Below are 20564 nucleotides of genomic sequence, written 5' to 3' on the forward strand. Positions count from 1 at the left end.
TTGAAACTCTCATTTGCATCAATTTACCTTGAAACTCACTACTGAAAGCTTAACATGACTCACACATGTGAGTCGATTTTGTAATCAAAATCTAGCTACTTCAAAATTAAATTACTTTTAAACTGACACTGCAGTTGTTTTGTCTGCCCGCTTTAGCTGAGTATTTATTCATTGATATTTAGGCTCATGTGACATTAAAATATTTAGTCCTCAAGTCCAGGCTCACAGATGATGGCGTGCACCAGGTGCCCAGCACTTGTTTCTTACCTGTGGTAAGGCTCTCTCCTGTATTTTTTCATTGCCAGGCCATCCATGTTGGCAGGCAAATCTGCATAGTTCTGCAGTCTGTCACTCCATGAAGTCGTCATGTTTAAAACCTCTCAAAGTCTGGAAGAGATGAAAAGAATGCATATGCTGAGGCAAAGTTTGAAAATGACAGCACACACTCGCTCAGTCACTGAAGGAAAATGAGAAATATCAGCTGCAGTTAATTTACTGTTGATTTGAAATTCAGAAATTCAAATTATTTAGGACATGAGCACTCCAGCAAATAAAATATGTAAAGCATAGCCTACTTCCTAGATGAAACAGCAAAAGCTCATTCTCCTGCTTTTTCCGATGTTACCTGAACGCAGCAGAAAACCAGGAAATGTTTTACAGATTTTTTCAATCGCTTTACCTCCTCTGTCAACTCAGAAACCACGGTATCAAAACAGCTAATCCATAGGCCTAATGAGAGGCGCACTTCCCAAAATAACACATTTTGTTTGTAAAAGACTCTTACCATGGCAAAACATTTCAAACATGCAGCAAAAGTAGATTTTGTCACTGCCCAATATAACTTGCAGTCGAGCGAGTTAATCCAGCCACTCACTCACTTCATACTCAACACTAAAATGCAACATACCCTTTTTAGTCTGAGCAGGTTCAACCTTACTTTTTTCCTGTGTGTATTGGAGTCATATTTTTTGACATTTTACATAGTTACATATTGTAAAGCAAGTAGCAAAAGCCAATATTTCCCTCAAACAACTCAACTTCTGCCCAAATGAGTAGATTCCTTCAATCAGCTCTACTGTACTGTAACACAGTACAGTACAGAATACAAAATACAGCTGTCAGTTTGAACAAGGTTCTCCTTTGAGCTACACATTCAAATGTGAACTTACAGTAAACAACTGCATCCAAACTCAGAAAGACTCTGAAGTGAAATTTGACTATATTGATGGCAAAAACTGAAATATTGTAATTCACATACAGTATTACACAGAAAAACTCAAAGGAGTTGAAAAAAAAAAATACAGAATACAATTTATAGGCCCCTTTTCTGTAGGCGCATACTGATTGATTGGTGAATGGTGATTTGTGGAAAGGGTAGTGATGCAGGTGCACTAGTGATTTCACAGTGATGCAGCTCATTTACATCAGCTGTGAGCAGATGTTTTGCTTTTGACTACCACAGTGAAGTCAATGGAGTCAGGGCCATGTAAATGACACATGTGAGAAGTGTTGTGCAAAAGAGTGTGAAAAATGTGTGAATCCAATGAAAAGGTGTGAACAAATTTGCAAAAGAAAACTTCAACTGTGGTTTGGAGGTGAAGATGACGACAAAGTGGATCCCAGTTTCAATATACTGTATTTCCCCTACATACAGTATGTTCCTGGCCAAATTAAAGTAGATCCAGGCAATTAGCATTTAAGAGTCACCTGACCTTATTCATTTTACATCGATGTTTTTCAAGCCAGTCAATGAGGCTCACCTGTCCAGCAGGTTTTTGATCCAGCCCTACTGTTACACAACTGATTCAATGTCAGCATCATACAAATATGTGGCCCTGGATCAGGTGTGCATGGGTAAGGCTGGATCAAAAACGTGCAGAAGTAGTAGGACTGGGATGAGAACCTCTTTTAGAGGGTATTATTTTGTTCGCTATTTGTGCTGGCTGAAACTATTCTTACAGTTTTTATAGGCTTTTAAAATATTTTTTAGTTAAAAACTGAACAAGTGTTCTATAGCTTTGCATTTAAACATGTTGATAAAAGACAAGTGTCTTGTAAATGATATTAGCAGGCTAACTGAAGCACATTACAGCATTGTTTTTAATCAAGGTAATATCATTTATCGAGATTTTGGTCAATTTAACTTTACTATAATATAGTACAGTAATCTTTTTATATGGGCACATGTAAGTAACAGTAGTAGAATCCTCTGTGCACACACACACACACACACACACACACTCACGCAAACCATCAGACAGGAGTTCATTGCTGTAAAGTAAAACACAAAAGGGAGCAAAGGCTGACCCCCACCTGGTTCTCATTCATGCCTATTTATTCTAATACTTTGCAAATGTATATGATAGTGCTGAAATAATTAGTTGTGAAGTCAAATTAGTCAACTGTCAGAAAATATCTGTAACTGTGGGTGCTGGAAGATGATTTTCATCTGTTTTTTTTTTTTTTTTTTTTTTGCTTATTTGATGTAAGATGTGTGCATCCGTGTAATGGACAATCCCACCACCCACTTTGCCTGTAAAGCAGTGAGGTGGTTTTGGTTAACCTCCACCTCAGCCCCCTAAAGAACCTAATTGCTTATCAAATATCAATAAGTGTTTTTCTGCGATTTCCCTGAAGTGTAAATTCCCCATTCTGTCAGACAGGGATGGGGCAGGGTAGGGGAGTCTAAGCCAGGGGGTGAGGAGGTCAAACTCAGGACACTGGCTACGTCTAAGGGAGGGGACAAACCATTCAGATTTTAGTGTGTCTAATGAAACTGTTGTGCTAGCATGACTGGCCTGGTAGAAAAAAAACAAACAAAAAAAAAAACTGCCCATTTCACCTACTAAGCAAAGTCCAAGAACAAATCCACAAGCTGCACTGAATCAAGTGCCTATAAGGAGATTTAAATGGGGTCATATCTGTATATTCACAAAAAGAACAGATAAAGGGAGACTCTCTTTCTTTGGTTTTAATGCATCAGGACACACGCAGACTGGGTTAAGCAAAAGCCAGGGAAGAAAGAAGAAAACAATGCACTGTTGGCACATTTCTTCCGTATGAATCTAAGGAAAGATATATAAATATCTGCCTAAATTGAATACAAGCCTGGTCTTGGCAGTGCCTTGTTAATAGCTGGAGCTGTTTCTCTCTCTCTCTCTCTCTCTCTCTCTCTCCCATAATGACATTATGCCACTGAAGACACAGGACTGCAGGAAAGCAAGGGACAGTTAAGCTTTCTTTTTCTCAATGCAGTTACAAACACAAAAAAAGACAGTTAGTCCGGCCCGCCTTTAATTTATGAGCATCAAATGAATGTTGCTGTTATTGTTACTGCATTGTTACAAGATAATGCCTGAAAAGCTGGGCAGTTACATTGTCATTTCAAATTCTCTACAAGTTTATAAGCATTTTCATTTAGGAGTTGTCACAGCTGTCACAGAGACAAAGCACCTTTTCTTGAAATGTAATGTCTAGCTGCTTTCCCTTATTTTATTGCATGTTTTGGTGCTAAAGTTTTCAAGTAATTCCCAAGATGACACCTGAGTCTGTACTGTCTACTGGGTCCAGTGGGATCTGAAGGGATTTCTGGTTGGGACAGAATGAGAGCGAAGCAAACAGCCAGGCTGCACTGCAGTGGCTGAATAACGCTAGGCAAGACATAACTTGTAACAGGCTCCGAGTCGGGGTTAGGGGAGAGGAGGAGAGGGTACCACTTACAGCAACAATACTCAAACTTACCGTACACTCACCCATTTTTGAGATCCCATTAACACAAAGCCGTTATCTCAGGCTATATAAACACGAAGGGCAATCAAAACTAAACCTAATGTCAGCGCAGGAAGAGGCAGCATTAACCTAAGCTACTATTAAAAGAGTTTTTAATTGCTAGCTAACAGCAAAGGGAGAAAAAAAACACCTTGCTAGCTGGCTACCAAACAACGTCATGTTATTTGCTGAACTGTGAAGGCTAGCTAACACTGCACAAATAGCCTCTTCTTGCTCTGCTCCCGTTTGCTGACATTAACTGGAAGGACAATCAAAAAGAGGAATCCGGTCCACTTTACGTCTTTGGCTTTGACGCGAAAATCACAAGCTCAAAATTGCGAAAATCTCTGGGAGATTTAATTGCGTTAGCTGCAGCTAACATAACTGTACTCACCTCTTGATATCCTCAATAAAACAACTGCACCGTCTGATACTGTGAGCATGCGCCTCATGCACTATAAAAAAGTGCGACAAAATCGCAAAAGTGAATTTCGCCGCGAAAAGTAGCACTTAGTACCGTTGTGTATTATATACAGCGACTATAGTGGATGTGAAGCCAGGCAGCAATGACTCTTTTCCTCTGCTCTGTGCTGTTTCTGTACTGCCAGTTGTTGTTACCAGACAGTTCAATGGGCGGTGTTTGCCCCTGTCTATCACAGCGGGGCGGGGCTTAGGTGACATCAGTTTCACAGCTGTTATCAAATGAGCCCCTGATGCGCCGCCCCGTCAGGCTTCAAAGGAGTCGTCATGTTCAGCATTCCTTAAGTTTTTTTTTTTTTTTTTTTTTTTTTTTCTCCACCCATAATCACTTAGATAGCTATATACGTCAAGACAGACAGACACCCAGACCAAATGCATTAATTTATCTTGCCCCACCAAGTGATCTGTTGCACTGGGCCTTTATCTGACCTTGAATTAGGTTGGGACTGACATCAAAAAGATAGGCGTTAGATTACAGATCCCAGGCTGATCCAAGTTGTGTCCCAGGACATGTGAGATAACCTATTCAGCTGCATTATTATGTTTTCATATAGTTGGGAATATATGACCAATGGTCCTCATGATGTGTGAAAATAAATGTAGTTTAGTTAAAAACAACTAAATTCCCATATTAGGATCCCTTTGTGCCCCCCAAGTAAGTGACACACTCACGCCATAAGCTGTGGACATTTTCTTTTCTCTTCAGTTGATGTTTTTTGAGAGGAGCTCAGAAAAAGCAAGAATAGATTCAGCTGTAGGCCATCTAAAGTGCAATCATCTTCTCACTCGATCTGTCACAGTTTGGAGCAGTTTTGTATTCCAACAGTGCACCAACACTGGTGTCTGTCTGCCAAGTTTCCAGAGGGAACATGGGAACCAACATTTAAACTAGAGTATATTCCCTCATTATGATAGTGATCCAAGAGTCTGCAGGCTTTCTTTTCCCCCAAAAACTAAAATAGCTGATTTCATTTATTAACCATGGGGATCCTTTGAGATTGGCAAGGGGAACAAATGCATTAGGATACATGTGGGCCATCCTGGTGGCTCATGTTGTGGAAACACTGCAGTATGAATGTTCTTCAGAATGGTTTTATGCCACTTGTAGTTTACAGCTCCTCAGGTGGTCAGCAATGGCCATTTCAGTCTGAAAATGGTACATTGTGTTTAAAGAGAAAGCCAAGTTCTGCTCGAGTTTTTTTTTTTCCTTGTCACCATTGCCCTGTGCGCAATCTTTGGGAAGATTTTGGTTCATGGGATTGGACAATACCTGTTGGGTTTCTGTAAAGCGCCTTGAGATAACTTCTGTTGTGATTTGATGCTATACAAATAAAATTGAACTGAACTGATGGATGCTAATTACAGAAGATGACATGCATGCACATCACCAACATGATATTTAGTAAGTGTACTCTATGTAAAATGTTGACATTTGCATGCAGTGTGCTAAAATTTGCCAACAGAGGGCAGCAAAAACCTGCCATTGCAATGCGTTTTCAAGGAATGTTATTCAAAAGATTCAAGGAACAGGACATGGGCCTAATTAACAATACACCAACACCAGCTATACCTATTGTTTGAATATACCGTAAAGTCTGAGAGAGAGAGAGAGACAGAGAGAGAGAGAGAGAGAGAGAGAGAGAGAGAGAGAGAGAGAGAGAGAGAGAGAGAGAGAGAGAGAGAGGATCCACTTTATGAACAAATAATGGGAATAAAGGGAAAATCCACCTTTAATATTCTGTTGATGTAGGTCAGCAGATGCACAAAGTCTAAAGGGTCCAAAGGGAGTTCATGCCCTTCTCAGCCGCTCACAAAGCCCCATTATAGCATCTGTTCATCCATTTTTGTTCATTCTCATCCTCATTTAAAAGAGAATATTCAGAAAGAAAAGGGCCACAAAATATATCAAGTTCCCCCAAGACCCCATTGCTTAAAAATAGCAAAAGCCCACAAAACATGACAGCAGTTCCACTGGCTAACTGTGTGGACACAGTATCAATACTGAGGGTGATTTAAGAGGATATGTGTATTGAAAATAAAATAAAATAAAATAAAAACTTTGTTGGAAGTAGGCTACAAGTAAATTTGCAGAGCAGCCCTTTGGATCCACAAAATCAGCCTTCATTCAATGTGCATTAAACACTTGTTGGCTTGTGATATGAATAATAGGAATAATAATAATGGGACCAACATTTGATGATAGGCCAAGGAAGAAGTATTCTGAGTTATTTTTCCAGCGTAGCAGCCCATTGTGCAGAAGTGTGCCGCAAGCAACTCAGTGTTTGAACTGACGCATCAGCACTGCGCCAAAACGGACAGTTCCATCTGAACTCCAGAGGCTGCACACAGAGAAGTGGCAGCGGCTCAACAGCTGTGCACCTCTGGACTATTGTAAAGACCCATATAAGCTACTCCTGACGAACACAAAATTACATTAAGCGTAATATTCAGTTGCGGCGTGCTCACTGACAGGGCTACCTGACGCATCTGGGGGGAAGCGGTCCGGATGTTGCCAGCCAGCATTAATTAGTGATTGGGGTGGTCCCCCTATAAAAAGGAGACGCGCCCGCTGCTCTGCTCTCTCTTCTTACAAGCCAAGATGAGCTACGGATCTGATATATATTCTTCTTCCTCCTACCGGAAGATTTTCGGGGAATCTCCTCGTTACTCATCCTCTCCGTCGCGGATGATGACCAACGTGTCCTCACGCGGCGGTTACCGTTCCCACTCCCTGTCCCGGAGCAACATATCTTCCCTGGGCTCCTACAACAAGAGGTCCGGCCGCTCCTTCTCGTCCATGCCACTGGAGAACTTCGACCTGACACAGAGCAGCGTTCTCAATAATGAATTCAAGATCATCCGCACCAATGAGAAAGAACAAATGCAGGGTCTCAATGACCGTTTTGCAATGTTCATCGAGAAAGTGCGTAACTTGGAGCAGCAGAACAAAGTGCTGGAAACGGAGCTGATTGCTCTGCGCCAGCGGCACACCGAGCCATCCCGCCTGGCCGAGCTCTACCAGCAGGAGATCCGCGAGCTCCGCTCCCAGCTGGAGGAAGTTAATGGGGAAAAGTCCCAGATGATGATCGAGCGCGACAACATTGAAGACGACCTGCAGAAACTCAGGGGCAAATACGAGGACGAGTTCCGTGCCCGGGAGGAGGCGGAGGCCAACCTCAAGGCTTTTAAGAAAGACGTGGACGATGCCACCATGGTGCGCCTGGACCTGGAGAAGAAGGTGGAGTCGCTCCTGGACGAGATCAACTTTTTGAGGAAGGTGCACGAAGAGGAGGTGGCCGAGCTGATGGAAATGATCCAGGCTTCCCAGGTGTCTGTGGAGATGGAGGTGGCTAAGCCAGATCTCACCTCCGCCCTCAAAGAGATTAGAGGACAGTACGAGTCCATGGCGTCCAAGAACCTGCAGTCCGCCGAAGAGTGGTACAAGTCCAAGTTTGCCGACCTGTCCGAGCAGGCGACCCGGAGCAATGAGGCCATCCGTGCCAGCAGGGAGGAACTCAACGAGTTCAGGAGGCAGCTGCAGTCCAAGACCATCGAGATCGAGAGCCTGAGGGGAACCAATGAGTCCCTGGAAAGGCAAATCCGAGAGATGGAGGACAGGCACAATGCAGAGATTGGGAACTACCAGGTAATAAACATTTATAATAACTTCTTAACCACTTATGAAAAGAAGGTTATCTGTAAGTGAGAAATGCAGGGGATTTTTTTTGTTCCGTCACAATAACTTAAATCGCGAGGAGGCAGTTGACTGGTGGGCCAGTTTTTGTCTCAGGAATAGTGATTGTCGGATCTAAAAATAAAATCAGACGGGTGTCGGCGACCGGGTGCGACCAGGCTCTGTCCATGGTGCTGAATCTCTTTCCCCTGGGGCAGCGCACCCAGCAGCTGCACAGGACAACGCCCAGTCGCTGATTTAGATTCTACGATCAAAATAAGTAATTTGTTAGAAACATTGATTTTGTTTCACCACTCCTTACTGTAAATATGTTTTTAGGGCAACTTTCATCCAATTTTGCGCACGCTAGTTTCCAGCAGAACCACTCAGCCTGAAATTATTCCTCTCCTAGAACATTATGGTCATGTAACGACTGTTTCCCGAAATGAGCGGGCGCAATTACAACAGAAGCTAATTACTTACAGTTGCGTGATCCACATTTTGGCTATTGGCTGTTGGTTTTGAGCATTTAAAATGTAACTCGGGCTCACTTTCCTCGTATTGTTGCATTGTTAGGACAACATGGCACAGCTGGAGAATGAGCTGAGGACCACTAAGAGTGAGATGGCTCGTCACCTGAGGGAGTACCAGGATTTGTTGAATGTCAAGATGGCACTGGATATTGAAATTGCAGCTTACAGGTAAGTCTATCTCTAATGACAAATCACACAGTATTGATGCAGATGTGCTTTCTCAAATCATAATAGGGTGTTTTAAGCATGTGGTGTAATTTGGGAGTGAAAGGGCACAAATGGAAATAATTACCAACATATTCACCATGGCCTGAGATGCAGATCTTTGGTTACAAGAGCTGCTTTTCTATCTGACATTATTGCACTCTCTTTCTTGTTATCCTGACGTCCTCTTCCTCACCCCTACCACCCTGTCTTTTTTTTTTTTTTTTTTTTTTTTTTTTGTTAATCCCCTCCCTGCCTCATCTCTACAGGAAACTGCTGGAAGGGGAGGAGACCCGCATTGGCACAGGGATCACCTACCCCAGTCCCAGTATAAGCTCCGGTGGTGGGCAGAGCTACAGCTATCAGACCCGTGTCTACACCACCTCTGGCAAGGGCTCCAAGAAGGAGGGCAAAGAGGAGGACCAGCAGCAGATCAAGTCTGGAGGCAAGATGACCCAGCGTGAGGTATATGAGGAGACCGTGATGACCTCCAAGAAGATGGAGAAGCAGCAAGACGCCGGTGATATTCCTACCAATCAGAAAAACTAAGAAACTAGGCCCATCCTTGACCCATAAAACTACCCCTTACCCTGCAAACTTGTCTTCATCTACCACCTTAAAACAAACCTGAGCCTTTACACTCAAAGCACTTGTGGGGATCTGAGATGATTTGCGTGGCTGTAGCTCTGCTTCGCTATCTCATAAGCCATGTGAGAGTACCCTTGTTTGTTGACATCTGAAATACACTGTGTTGGATGTTAACAAGTGCGAAGAGTGTAGGGAGTAGAGGTTTGTTTTATGTTGGTTCATTTCTCCGTGTCCCACATCTCCTCCACAGGTGTGCCCCACAGGGAATCCATTATAACTCTACTAAATCCGTCACTCTATACAAACCCACAGCACGTCTCTATTCTCTCTTGTTCTCTCTCACACAGTAAACAGCCGACAATAACAGGCACTTTCTAAGAAGTATGGTCTTTCAAAGTACAATATTCAACAGGTCTTTCTCACTTTGGTCTCATGTTACGTCAGTATGTGATTCTGAGACACAGTAGATCTCTAGAACTCTGCTCCTACACTACTACCACAAGCTGTGTGTGTCATTTTCAACACATTCCCAGGGAAGCATGTGCGTGTGTGCACGAGTGATATTGTGCACACTCAAGGGACAAAACAGCAAAAGATTTAAAACATATCAGCTAGAAACCATTTAATCTTTGCGCATCCACTGATACAATAAGATCGAAAGTGCTTGTTCTGATGTAACGTTTATAGTTCACTTAAGGGAGCACACAGGCTACAACTAGAAAAAGTCCACCTGAAATAAATAATGATTATATGGTAGTGTCTTGCTGAGCCATTTGCCGTAACCCTGGCAAACACAGATAATGCTGCTTTTTTCCAAGTCTCTCGATTAAAACTGAGGCTTGTGAACAAGACTGAATCTATTCTTGCACAATTTCTGCAGTCACAGTCCTTCCAGTCTGTGCATCATTTGTTTGACTGTGGTCTACTCAGCTCTGCATGACAAAAGTACGCAAGAGGTTTAACATCCTCAGTCAAACACCAAACATTTTACTTCTCAACGATGTTCCACAATTAAGAATTAATATAGATTTGAAGCAAATAAAAATAAAAAAACAAAACTATTAATCAAAGATAATTTGCATGGTGTATGTATCTCATGCTTGCATGGAATTCATCAGCCCATTGTACATTCAACGCAGTTTTATAGTATGAAGTCAAAGGGTCAGCCCATGCCCCTTTTTTCTCCACTGGCCATGCTAAGCATCATTATGCACAACACTCATTGCTGACCCTTTATCTGTATTCGCTTGTAAGCCTTTAGGCTAGATTTGAGACAATTGTTGTTACTCTTAGGGTGTGACTTAGATAGACTACAGGTCTCTGCTGTCGATGCTATGATGATGAGAGGGAGGGTGCCTCTTTGAGGCACATATATCAGTGTAGATAGGATCTGATTTGGTAACGACGATCAGCCTGCACAATTTGTTATGATAAGGATACAGGGAAGAGAGAAAGTCAAGAGAGAAGGTTGTAAGGGAGCGGAACTGAAATACAACTAACAAGAAAGACAGGTGGAAGAGAGTACGAGCATATGCTTTTCTCTTAACACATTCCATTCAGTTTCAGCACAAGCTTCTGAATGATCCATTTGGGTGTGATGAATTGTGTGCAATTTTAACATAATTTCCCATGTAACACTGGGGATGCCTGAAGCACATCTGAACTCCAGACTCCATGTCATTTCACTGAGCCTGAGGAAAAGCCATGCCAACAACAATCAAAACATACCAAAAGTTTAGAAAAAACAAACAAACAAACAAACAAAGAAACTTGCTAGACCACGACGTGTTTGAAACAACCCAACCTCTCTCTTTAACTGTGGCCATGACTGAACAAAATGTCTGTTGTAGTATGACCTCACCACCAGAAGTCCTACAGTATGAGAGACTTGTAGCTCTTATTCCTGCTTGTGCACTGCCAGTTTTAACACAACTATCTTAATCTTATACTCTCGCTGTCTGTCATGGCAGTACGTGCCCTGGCAAGCTGTACTTATAGTAGAGATGGAAAAAAAGTAAACAAAACTACTGATTGTATGACAAAATGTTCTGGGTTTGGATTCAGTTGTTTTACCTGAGGCTTGTGATACGTATCTTAGTACTGTAGCAAGTGTGTGTTTGTATCTTTACACAGTGGCCTATCATAACTGGGAATTAATGAGGAAGCTGTGAAGCAAATCCAGAAGTTTGGCCCTTTGTTTTGAGGATTTTTGAATTCCAGTGAGCAAGAACAAAGAAAAAAACTCAGATGTATGTAAGCAAGTATATGCGTAGGTAGAAATAAGCAGCATTTATTAGTCCTGAATAATGACTAAATGAAGGGCAAGAAAATGTAACTCCACAGGTCTAGGTTTGGAAAAGTCACGCATTTATTTGTACTCTATAAGCCAAAAAGGATTTCATGGATGTCTGAATAGCATTGCAACACGCCTCTGCAAAAAAACAAAAACAAAAACAAAAGAAAAAAGAAAGAAAAAAAGTCACAACTACAGTAACTTCTACAGCACTGCCAAACTTTTCTAGATGCCCACGCATCACCACTCTATAGCAAAACAACAGCCGTGTTTTTTTTCCATGGAAAATTACTGCATTACCACATTCATGTAAAAGTAATAAAAAAGATCCAAACCATAGAACAAATGCTGTAGGTCGTCAAATGCCTTAAAACACCAGCATATTTTTCTGGCCGTGTGTGACGTGTATGATTCAGCTCAGTGGTGTGTTTTCTCATCATTATCTCTTTAGTGTTTATTAGCGGTACCTTGACTACAAAAGCATAGGGATTGAATGTAGTTGACATACTATTCTCTTTACTCTGTACCTTATTGCTGTATGACACCATACCAATAAAGACTTGACATTACAAAGGCTGTAAATTTTTTCCTTGTGTTTTTTTTTCTTACATGCACTGCGCTGTTAATTGACTATTAGTGATGCCATATTGATGAAATTGGCAATATATGTCATCATAGTGTGTATAATTTATGAACATCCCACCTCGACCGAGGATAATTCATTATTTTGTCAAGCCATTTTAATCAAGCCATTATGGTCCTATTAGACTGTGCCATTACTTGCCAAAATAAAAGTCCTCATAATTACATAGATGGAGAGGCACATCAGCACATTATTCACATCGGTTTATCTCTGTTTTGATGTTATCAAATCATGGCTAAACTGTTATTGTGTTTGACTTGGATCCTTATTGAAGCTATTGGTATATGGGATCAGTAGTTTTGGCTTGATGGATTTCCTGCTGGCAATTTCCTTTTGAACTCTTGCAATGCAAAAATGAACTCTTGAAATGATAAGACACATACAAGAAAAAAAACAACAACAAATTGATCATATTCATTTTGAGTGTCAGTATAGCAACGAATATTGAGCCCAGGTGTCAAGCATGAGAAAAATGATTTCAAGATGCCATGGCTTTGATTTACCCTAAATTAAAACACTGCTTTGGACCCTGAGAAGCTTTAAGCAACGTCACCTTGACCCTTTACTTTGAGTAGATTTTTTTTTTTTTTTTACTTTGCTTTCCAGGGCCAAAGTGCAGATGTTTCTCACAGCGATATGACAGATTGCCCACGACTGTATGTTGACCTTTGTACCTGCTTCCATACTCCACACACACACACACACACACACACACACACACACACTGACACAAGTCCCCAGCCTTGGCCTTAGGAGGATTGTCTCTGATTAGTCCATCTCTCCTTGTCCAGCGACCGGGTGGGACAGGCCGGATGCCGGGTGTGCGTGTGTGACGCAGGTTGCAGTTCTTCAAAGATTTATACCCCTGCAATGCTGGTAAGTGGAAGGTGTGGTGAGAGGCTTCCAGTGACACGCCAGTGTAAAAGCCCTGTTATGAAAGAGCCCTCCCTCCTTTTGCATCAGACTTGAAGAGTACTTCAACTTTCTATTTTAAGTCTCACCCTGGCAACGCTGGCCCTTCTTCATCGTCACAGAACACACATGAATGTATTTTGGGACCACACAATCACATGAAGGATAGTGATATCACTTACTGATTATGAAACATCGCCTTCTGCAAGACATGAATGTGGAATTTTGGGGAATTTGTAGCTGCTGTAAGCTGTTTAGCTGATATAACAAATCTTACAGCTCCAGTGCAGTCAACTCACTCTGCAAATGGCTGATGTCTCAAGCGTATCCATCTATAATTACTGCACACAGGCTACAACTACTATTAGCTGCTTTAACATCCTTGCAATGCAGTATAAAAATCAACCTTGCGTGACTTAGAGGGGGTTTGTTTAGTTCTGCCTCAGTGGAGACAAACTCTATGTGACCCCAGAAGTGTGGCAGACTGCATCAGAAACACCAAGAGAAGACCGAGGAAGCTTCAAAGGTTCAGCCTCTCCTTTGCAGCAAATAAACCTCCATCGTATTCACACTTTCTCTTATATTCTTTCTTTTTTTTCTGCATGTTATTATTTTTCTTAAGAACCCCCCCACATTCATCTTTCTGCTTCAGTTCCTCTCCTTTGCTGTCTCCAGCGATAAAGGCAACTCTGTTGAAGGAGAAATGTGTTTTTGTGTGTGTGTGGCTCTGCCTGGTGATGAGTATCTTTGTGGGACTGTGACTGTGGTGGAAATAAGCATCAGGCTGTTGGAGCAGGAGCATCATGGCTGTAAATTTCCCTTGCTTGTCGGCATCTCTGGATCAACGCTATTCCTCTTTTTGTTTGACGGGGGAATCCACTGGCACAGCAGAACACAAATACTAGAAGACTCAAAACACACCAACAGAGAGCTGCAGATAGTCTCACACACATACAGAAGGACACCAAAGTTTGTAATTACATTATCCCATGTATGCAGATAATATTAATCCATGCTGTTATGGTTGAAATGCGTCCAAGTCATCTCTGATTCTTTCATATCTCTGACCTGTGTGACATCTCCTTTGGGTGTTCACCAATTTTCTTTTTCTTTTCTTTTCTTTTCTTTTCTTCTCTTTTCTTCTCTTCTCTTTCCTTTCCTTTTCTTTTTTTTTCACAAATGTCACACCCAACTTCAGACGTACACACACAACCATGTCCTGTGTGGCTAAAGACTGACGACTGAACATGGTTTTCCTTTTTTCTTCTTTCCTTTTTCTTTTTTTCTGCCATCTTTCTACCTGTTCAAAAGCTCTGCAGTGCCGCTACATCCTCATCAAGGAAACGAATGCCATGAACTGAACATCATGCTGTCGAGATAGCATAGTCCATTTATTACAATCATCACACACAGGTGTGGCGTTACAGGTTTGAGAAAACAACTGCATTCTACGAGATGACAAGGAATTATGATCTGTTTATGCTGAGCAGAGCCCATTTGTTGCGCTTAATCTCAGGTGCAGGTTGCAAGTTTGACAGCAGACCTGTGTGTTATGGATGAAAGGGCTTTTGAACAGCATTGGTAGAGGAGTCAGAAGTGTGACTATCTGGGATTAAAGTGGGCTCTACAAACATGACCTGAATCAAAGCACCTTCATGACTCACCCCTGCTCAAACATGCAGGATTCCAGAAACAGAGCTCGACCTGCTCTTGAAATATTCATTGGTTTGTGCCATTAATCCCAGTGACATGTATGACCTGATGGAGGACGGAAGGGGTGAGGAGGGGAGTGAGTAAAATATGACTATAGAGATGTGAATATGATAAAGTGCTGTTATGCAGTGATAAAGCAGGAATGAGGGCCAACTCAGATGGCCGCTGGTACCATAAACAATGAAGCTGCAACAAAAATCAGCTTTTTATTATAAGAATGTGGACTTCTGAATAGTTTGGGTTAAAGGAACAGTTCACACATAATACAACAAACAAACAAACAAAATACAACAGCAAAGATTTTTTTCCACTTACTTTTGTGTGAGTCTCCAGACCGCAGCAAAAACCTTTTGGTAAAGAACTCGGCAGCAACAGCTCTCTCTAAAAACAATGACACAGAGCCACGGTGCAATGCACAGCCCTTTGGGATGAAGAGGTTTGTTGGGAACCATTTCTTGCTGAAGAACGCTGGAAAAAAATGCATCTATCCACCTGAAATTCATACTCACTGGGGTCTTCATTTCCGGTGAGCCATTTTTATAACCCATTTCAGGTTTTTTGTCTGACTTGCAAAGTTTAAAGTTCTTCTCGTTCTATTTACTTTTTGTTTATTCATTTTGATGTGTAAATTTGATCATGTAAAGCGGGATGGCCCTCCTGCAGGTCACTGATCTGAGGGTTGTCAGTGCTCATGAGGTGGTCTCCCACCTTGGTCGCTTCATCCCTGAGCCAATTTGTGATAAATGACTCATTTTGTTGGTGTTAATGAACTATAACACCTAAAATATAAAATAAATAGTACTATGGATAATATGACAGATGTGGCAAAGAAAAATGTTCATATTTCATCAGTCTGTTTCATTCAAACACAAAATTTATTATTCCACCACAAACATGTTTCAACATACTGTGGGTATAAATCATTCCACCACTAAACATCAGGTTAATCTGCCTATATCAGACTTTGTACCTGTAAACAAAGTGTTAATTTGTTTGTGAGCTGCTGCTGTTGCCTTGGATCCTGTTGCTAATATCCTGCTGTGCTCCTGTGGCCTTGGGGAATGACCCGTCTCATCCAGAGAGGCAGACACAAAGAGACAGAGAGGAATTGGGCAGAGACAGTGAGGGAAATAAAACAGCAAGACAAATACGGAGACAACAAATAGATAAGAGGAGCAAAGGATAAAACATGATAGCCGTTTTGAGTAGGTGATGACTGTGATTCACTATTTCCTGCCTCTGAGCATCATAACTTGAGTACTATGAGAAAGTCTCCCGTTATCTTGAGTCACCCACTGTAAAACCCCTCATTTGACAACATCAGGCACAGAAATGAGCATTTGGATATTTCAGTGCAATTTGAGTCAGCCTCAAACTCACTACAGCAACAGCAGCTAAAACAGATTATTTTAAACCAACAAAGGGCCTGTCCAAATTGAAAAAAAAAAGCACAGTTACTGAAGTATTCAGCTTAAGATGACCCAAGAATCCTAATAATAGCATAACAGGGGGCTGTGTCCTTGCCTCGCAGAAAGTGCTGTATCATTCTGAGGCCGGCTGCTCGTGTGGCGCAGGGCTCTCCCTGCTGAGGGAGACAACAGTGTGTTTTCCTCCCGGCAGAGACCGAGCCAACAGGGCGAGACAGGCAGACAGACGCAAAGGAAGAGGTTATTCCCTGAACAAAGGGAAAGGTTGCATTACTATTCTTGACCCCTCTCTAAGCTTCTTCAAGGATGGATGGCCTGGTTGTCTGGATTGAAAGTGCAAAATACAATTATGTTGTCTGGAAAATCCATCTTACTAATCACAGAAGGGAATGAATGGCTGAGGTTTCTCTTCAGATATTCCCAGTATTTTAGGAGAATTTAGTTTAGACATAAAAAATTGATTTTGACCACACCGTTTAACTTAGTTAATCTACTAAATGGTTAAATTAAATATTTTTCCTTCAATCCCAAAGGAGCATTTGAGCGAGATAAGGAGGATTTATATGATTAACATGACTTTTATGTGAATTTTTTGGTTGAATTAGTAAAAGCAAGCTGGTGATAAAAGTACATCAATACTTAAGGTAAAGCTGGCAAGTGCATAAGACATGCCTTTGCATGTTTCCACAGGGAAAGCAGTATACACTTAGTCTCTGTGCATTATGCATGTGTGTACACGCACAAATGAAGGAAAACTTCACATAAAAACACAAAGAGAGAGAGAGAGAGGGGAACAACACAAACACGCATGAAATCAAAATGTATCTTTTATCATCACAGTTTTATAGTTGGAATTTTGAAACAGTTTCTTTCTGCTTTCTTGGGAGAATTTCTCCATTTTTCAGGTCACATTTACCAGACTACCACAGTGGCTGTATATTCAATTTTTTCAGCTAAGGATAAAAAAGGATGACCACTCACTCCTTCCTCAGTTGCAGAAAAATGAGTCATCACTTTACTCGTTTTACCAAACATGTTACAAAAAAGACAGAGATGCAAGGAAACGTCTGATAAAAAGTTAAAAAGCAGATATTTTTAGGTCTCAGCAGGCTGCATCAAAAGGCGCAGGCTTGTGCGTGGAAGAAAGGAGACAGAAACCGCTGTGAGTCTCTTCAGCAGTGTTTCCCTGGAAGGAGCACAAGTGGAGCGCAGTGGGATGCTGTTCAAGGTGGTGAGCTGAACGCACTGGAGGCAAAAAACTGTTGCTGTGGGTATAACTCTGGTAAATTATGCACATTTCCTTCAAGAAACTTCCAAGCAGATTTTGGAGAATCTTGATTTTGGCTACAAGATCTTCTCCTTTTTTTGGAATTCAACCTCCAGATTTAATTGAAATTTTAGGACTTTATTATTTTTGATTGACCTCTGATTTTCACATGAAGTCTCCAAAGGATTTATCAATTTGTATCCACTTGGTCCACCTGCTTTATGTTGACTAACACCCTGCAACAACACATTCCTACAGAATGCCTTTTTCACCAAAATGCAATGACTTTCAGTTGTAGTAAATATGTTAGACATGTTTATTAATTGCAATTAGTTGACGCCATTTATCTGTCCTACACTTATATTTGTCAAAGGTTTGCTACGGTACCGTCACTGAAACAAGTAAGAACAAGGACTGAAGAGTCTTTATTCAGGTGGGACTCATTATTTTGGAGGAGGGCAGGGAGGGAGCAGTGGTGCAGCAAAACAAGCTCATCCTACAGGGATGTGTCCGAAAGCCAAACTTGTGGTGCAGCATGCAGCGACTGACAGAGTTAACTGATGCAACTCACAACCAAACCCACACTTAAGAAAGCATCTTTGATTGTGATATTCAGGTTTGCACGTCTAACAAGGGAACCGCCTCACGAGCCTCAAAGCCAGTTTCACAGAAACACATCACAATGTCACATAAAATACCGGCAGTGTGCCAGTTGAAAGTTGGTTTATTTACATCCCTACAGATATGACACCACATTGTTTAAAGAATGCATCAGTTTTAAACCAAGTTTGTTCTCAAAGTGTATTGCTGTGCCTTCAAATTTGCCTCAGCTCTCTGCTACTGCTGTGTTATCTATTATAGAGGAGCAGGCCTCATCCAAGACTTCCTCTTCAATATCCACTCTGCAGAGTATGACACAGCATTTTGGGAGGGATGGAGAGAGAGAGAGAGAGAGTGAGAGAGTGAGAGAGAGAGAGAGAGAGAGAGAGAGAGAGAGAGAGAGAGAGAGACAGACAGACAGACAGACAGACAGATAGAGAGAGAGAGAGAGAAGAAAAAGTGAAAACAAAAAAAAAAGTAAAAGCAAAAGGGAAAGACATATTATAGGTGATCATAGTTACAAGCTGCTTTGTGCATACCACAGTGATGCTTGGGTATACTCAGGTACTATAAGGATGGTAGGCAGACCCAGAGAATTTTTTTTTTTTTTTTTTTTTTTTAAATGTACAAGTATGTCAAATGGAATAGCTAATGCTCAAAAGCCCAAAGCCTTAAAAGTGAGGCCTCAGATCATTTTTAGATGATTCCCTTTAAAGAAGCAGCATTAACAATTTCCTATCTCATGTTGTACGTTTGATGACAGATATAGTCTGGTAAGATGAAAGGTTAAATGAAAGATTGGCTTTTTGTCAGATATATTTTTTTTTTATTCAGGATTTCTTTGTTCTTGTGATAAAATATTAAAATGACTTCGTCTGTTTCACACTCTTGAACACCTCACCATTGCTGTACATTGCTGAAGTATAATGTCACACTGATCTACCTTACAGCCTCTCATATTAACGAGGTGAAGCAGATTATCATAATAAATCAGTAAGCTTAGTTTTGGCCACGCCATTGTGAGCTTTGATTAAGTAATTTCCTCTCTGCTGATTGGGTGGAATGCTGACAGGTGAGATTGAACAAGTGATTAATCTCTAGCCTTAAAGGATTAGAGAGGTATATGTGTGTGTGTTATTGTATAACAGCAAATTATCTCATATAATACACTAAAGAAAATACAACAACATAAGGGCAGGCTTTAATTAGGGAATAACAGATGCAAAAGCAAAACCTCCCAGACCACCACTATATTACTGCACGGCTATATTATTTCCACTAAGCGCAGTGCAGGAGGTCCTGTGAGAACTGGGAATAGACACATACAGCGAGGACACTCCCTCGCTCACACAGACCGCTGCAGGTCTGCTGGCTGGAGGAATAATGATTACCTGCCACACCAAACACTGTTCACACACCCAGACCAGATTCTGCTTGCATGGCACGACAGGGAGGAGAGGGGGTTGCTCTGAGGGGGAGGGGATGTGTGTGTGTGTGTGTGATGTTTGTGCGCTCACATGCATGTGTGTGTGTGTGTGTGTGTGTGTGGGTAGAGGGGAGTTATTTGGATGTAGGGGCAGTCAGTGCGCATGTTCACATCGGAGTGCTGTCCACACTCCCCTTGCAGCTCCTGTCTATTTTCTCCCAGCCCTGGGCGTCACGGCCGCCCCTGATTCCCCCATAAAGTAGAGAAACAACGGTCTCACATGCACCCAATACGACCTGCATAATCACAGGCTATCGAACGCTCTGCTGCTATATGCAAACATGCACACGAGCACTGATTGATCCCCATTTGACACTGATTGATCACGGACACTGATCTTCACACTTGGGTATGCAGGTCTGTGGGCTAATTTGTGCAAAGACACTCTTTTTTTCACCCTCTACATGTATGAGTTCACACAGCATAGATAGCTAGATGGATGGATGCAGACTGAAATGTAAGTGTACACAGGGAGGCTCTGCAGCACTGTCCTTTGTCTACACTGACCACCTCCCCTATTTTCTTTTCTCCATCCTTTATATCTTCCATTAAGTATATGCAAACCAGTTGTCTTCTGTTCACATCTCATTTGCTGAAATGAAATGTGAATACAAATTGAAACAGCTGCTCATGCCACATGGCAGCTCATCAAAATGCAAAACAGACTCAATGCTGTAAAGGAATCAAGACAATTTATGTTGTCACCCACCGTCTTTGTCAGTGATGGACAGAAAAATGTGTTGTGAAAGTTCGGAAAACAAATGTGTAAAATAATGTGTAAATTACACACAAGTTCCTGCCTGAAACCATGTGACAAACGATGAAATGCGCTTGGCAACTGTTTATGATTAACACATCAATAACCAACAGTGGCATTATCACGTGTAAAGAGCTTAGCAATAAATGGAATTTCTGGCTTTCTCAGCTGTACTATGACTCACAAAGTTCACATAAAATCATGTGGGATCGAGAAAATG

The 20564-nt window shown here is 41.5% G+C and overlaps 2 protein-coding genes across 2 annotated transcripts in view; one reads left to right on the forward strand and one right to left on the reverse strand.

Annotated features, from left to right (window-relative positions):
• Nucleotides 1-4357, reverse strand: part of nt5c2b (5'-nucleotidase, cytosolic IIb) — a 29916-nt gene extending 25559 nt beyond the window's left edge. Inside the window, exons 1-2 of the mRNA XM_030065489.1 lie at nt 4163-4357; nt 268-387 (exon numbers count right to left, since the gene is read on the reverse strand). Coding sequence (XP_029921349.1) covers nt 268-368 — 101 coding nt within the window. The 5' untranslated portion in view covers nt 369-387; nt 4163-4357. The remainder of the gene's footprint in view (nt 1-267; nt 388-4162) is intronic.
• Nucleotides 4358-6814: 2457 nt separating this feature from the next.
• Nucleotides 6815-12121, forward strand: inab (internexin neuronal intermediate filament protein, alpha b). Its single transcript, XM_030065501.1, has 3 exons — nt 6815-7894; nt 8498-8622; nt 8928-12121. Exons 1-3 carry the CDS (start codon nt 6848-6850, stop codon nt 9205-9207), a joined length of 1452 nt encoding a protein of 483 aa, XP_029921361.1. The 5' UTR covers nt 6815-6847; the 3' UTR covers nt 9208-12121.
• The last annotated feature ends 8443 nt before the right edge of the window (nt 12122-20564 follow it).

This window comes from Myripristis murdjan, chromosome 1, assembly GCF_902150065.1.
Source record: "Myripristis murdjan chromosome 1, fMyrMur1.1, whole genome shotgun sequence".
In the NCBI taxonomy this organism is placed as follows: Eukaryota; Metazoa; Chordata; class Actinopteri; order Holocentriformes; family Holocentridae; genus Myripristis; species Myripristis murdjan.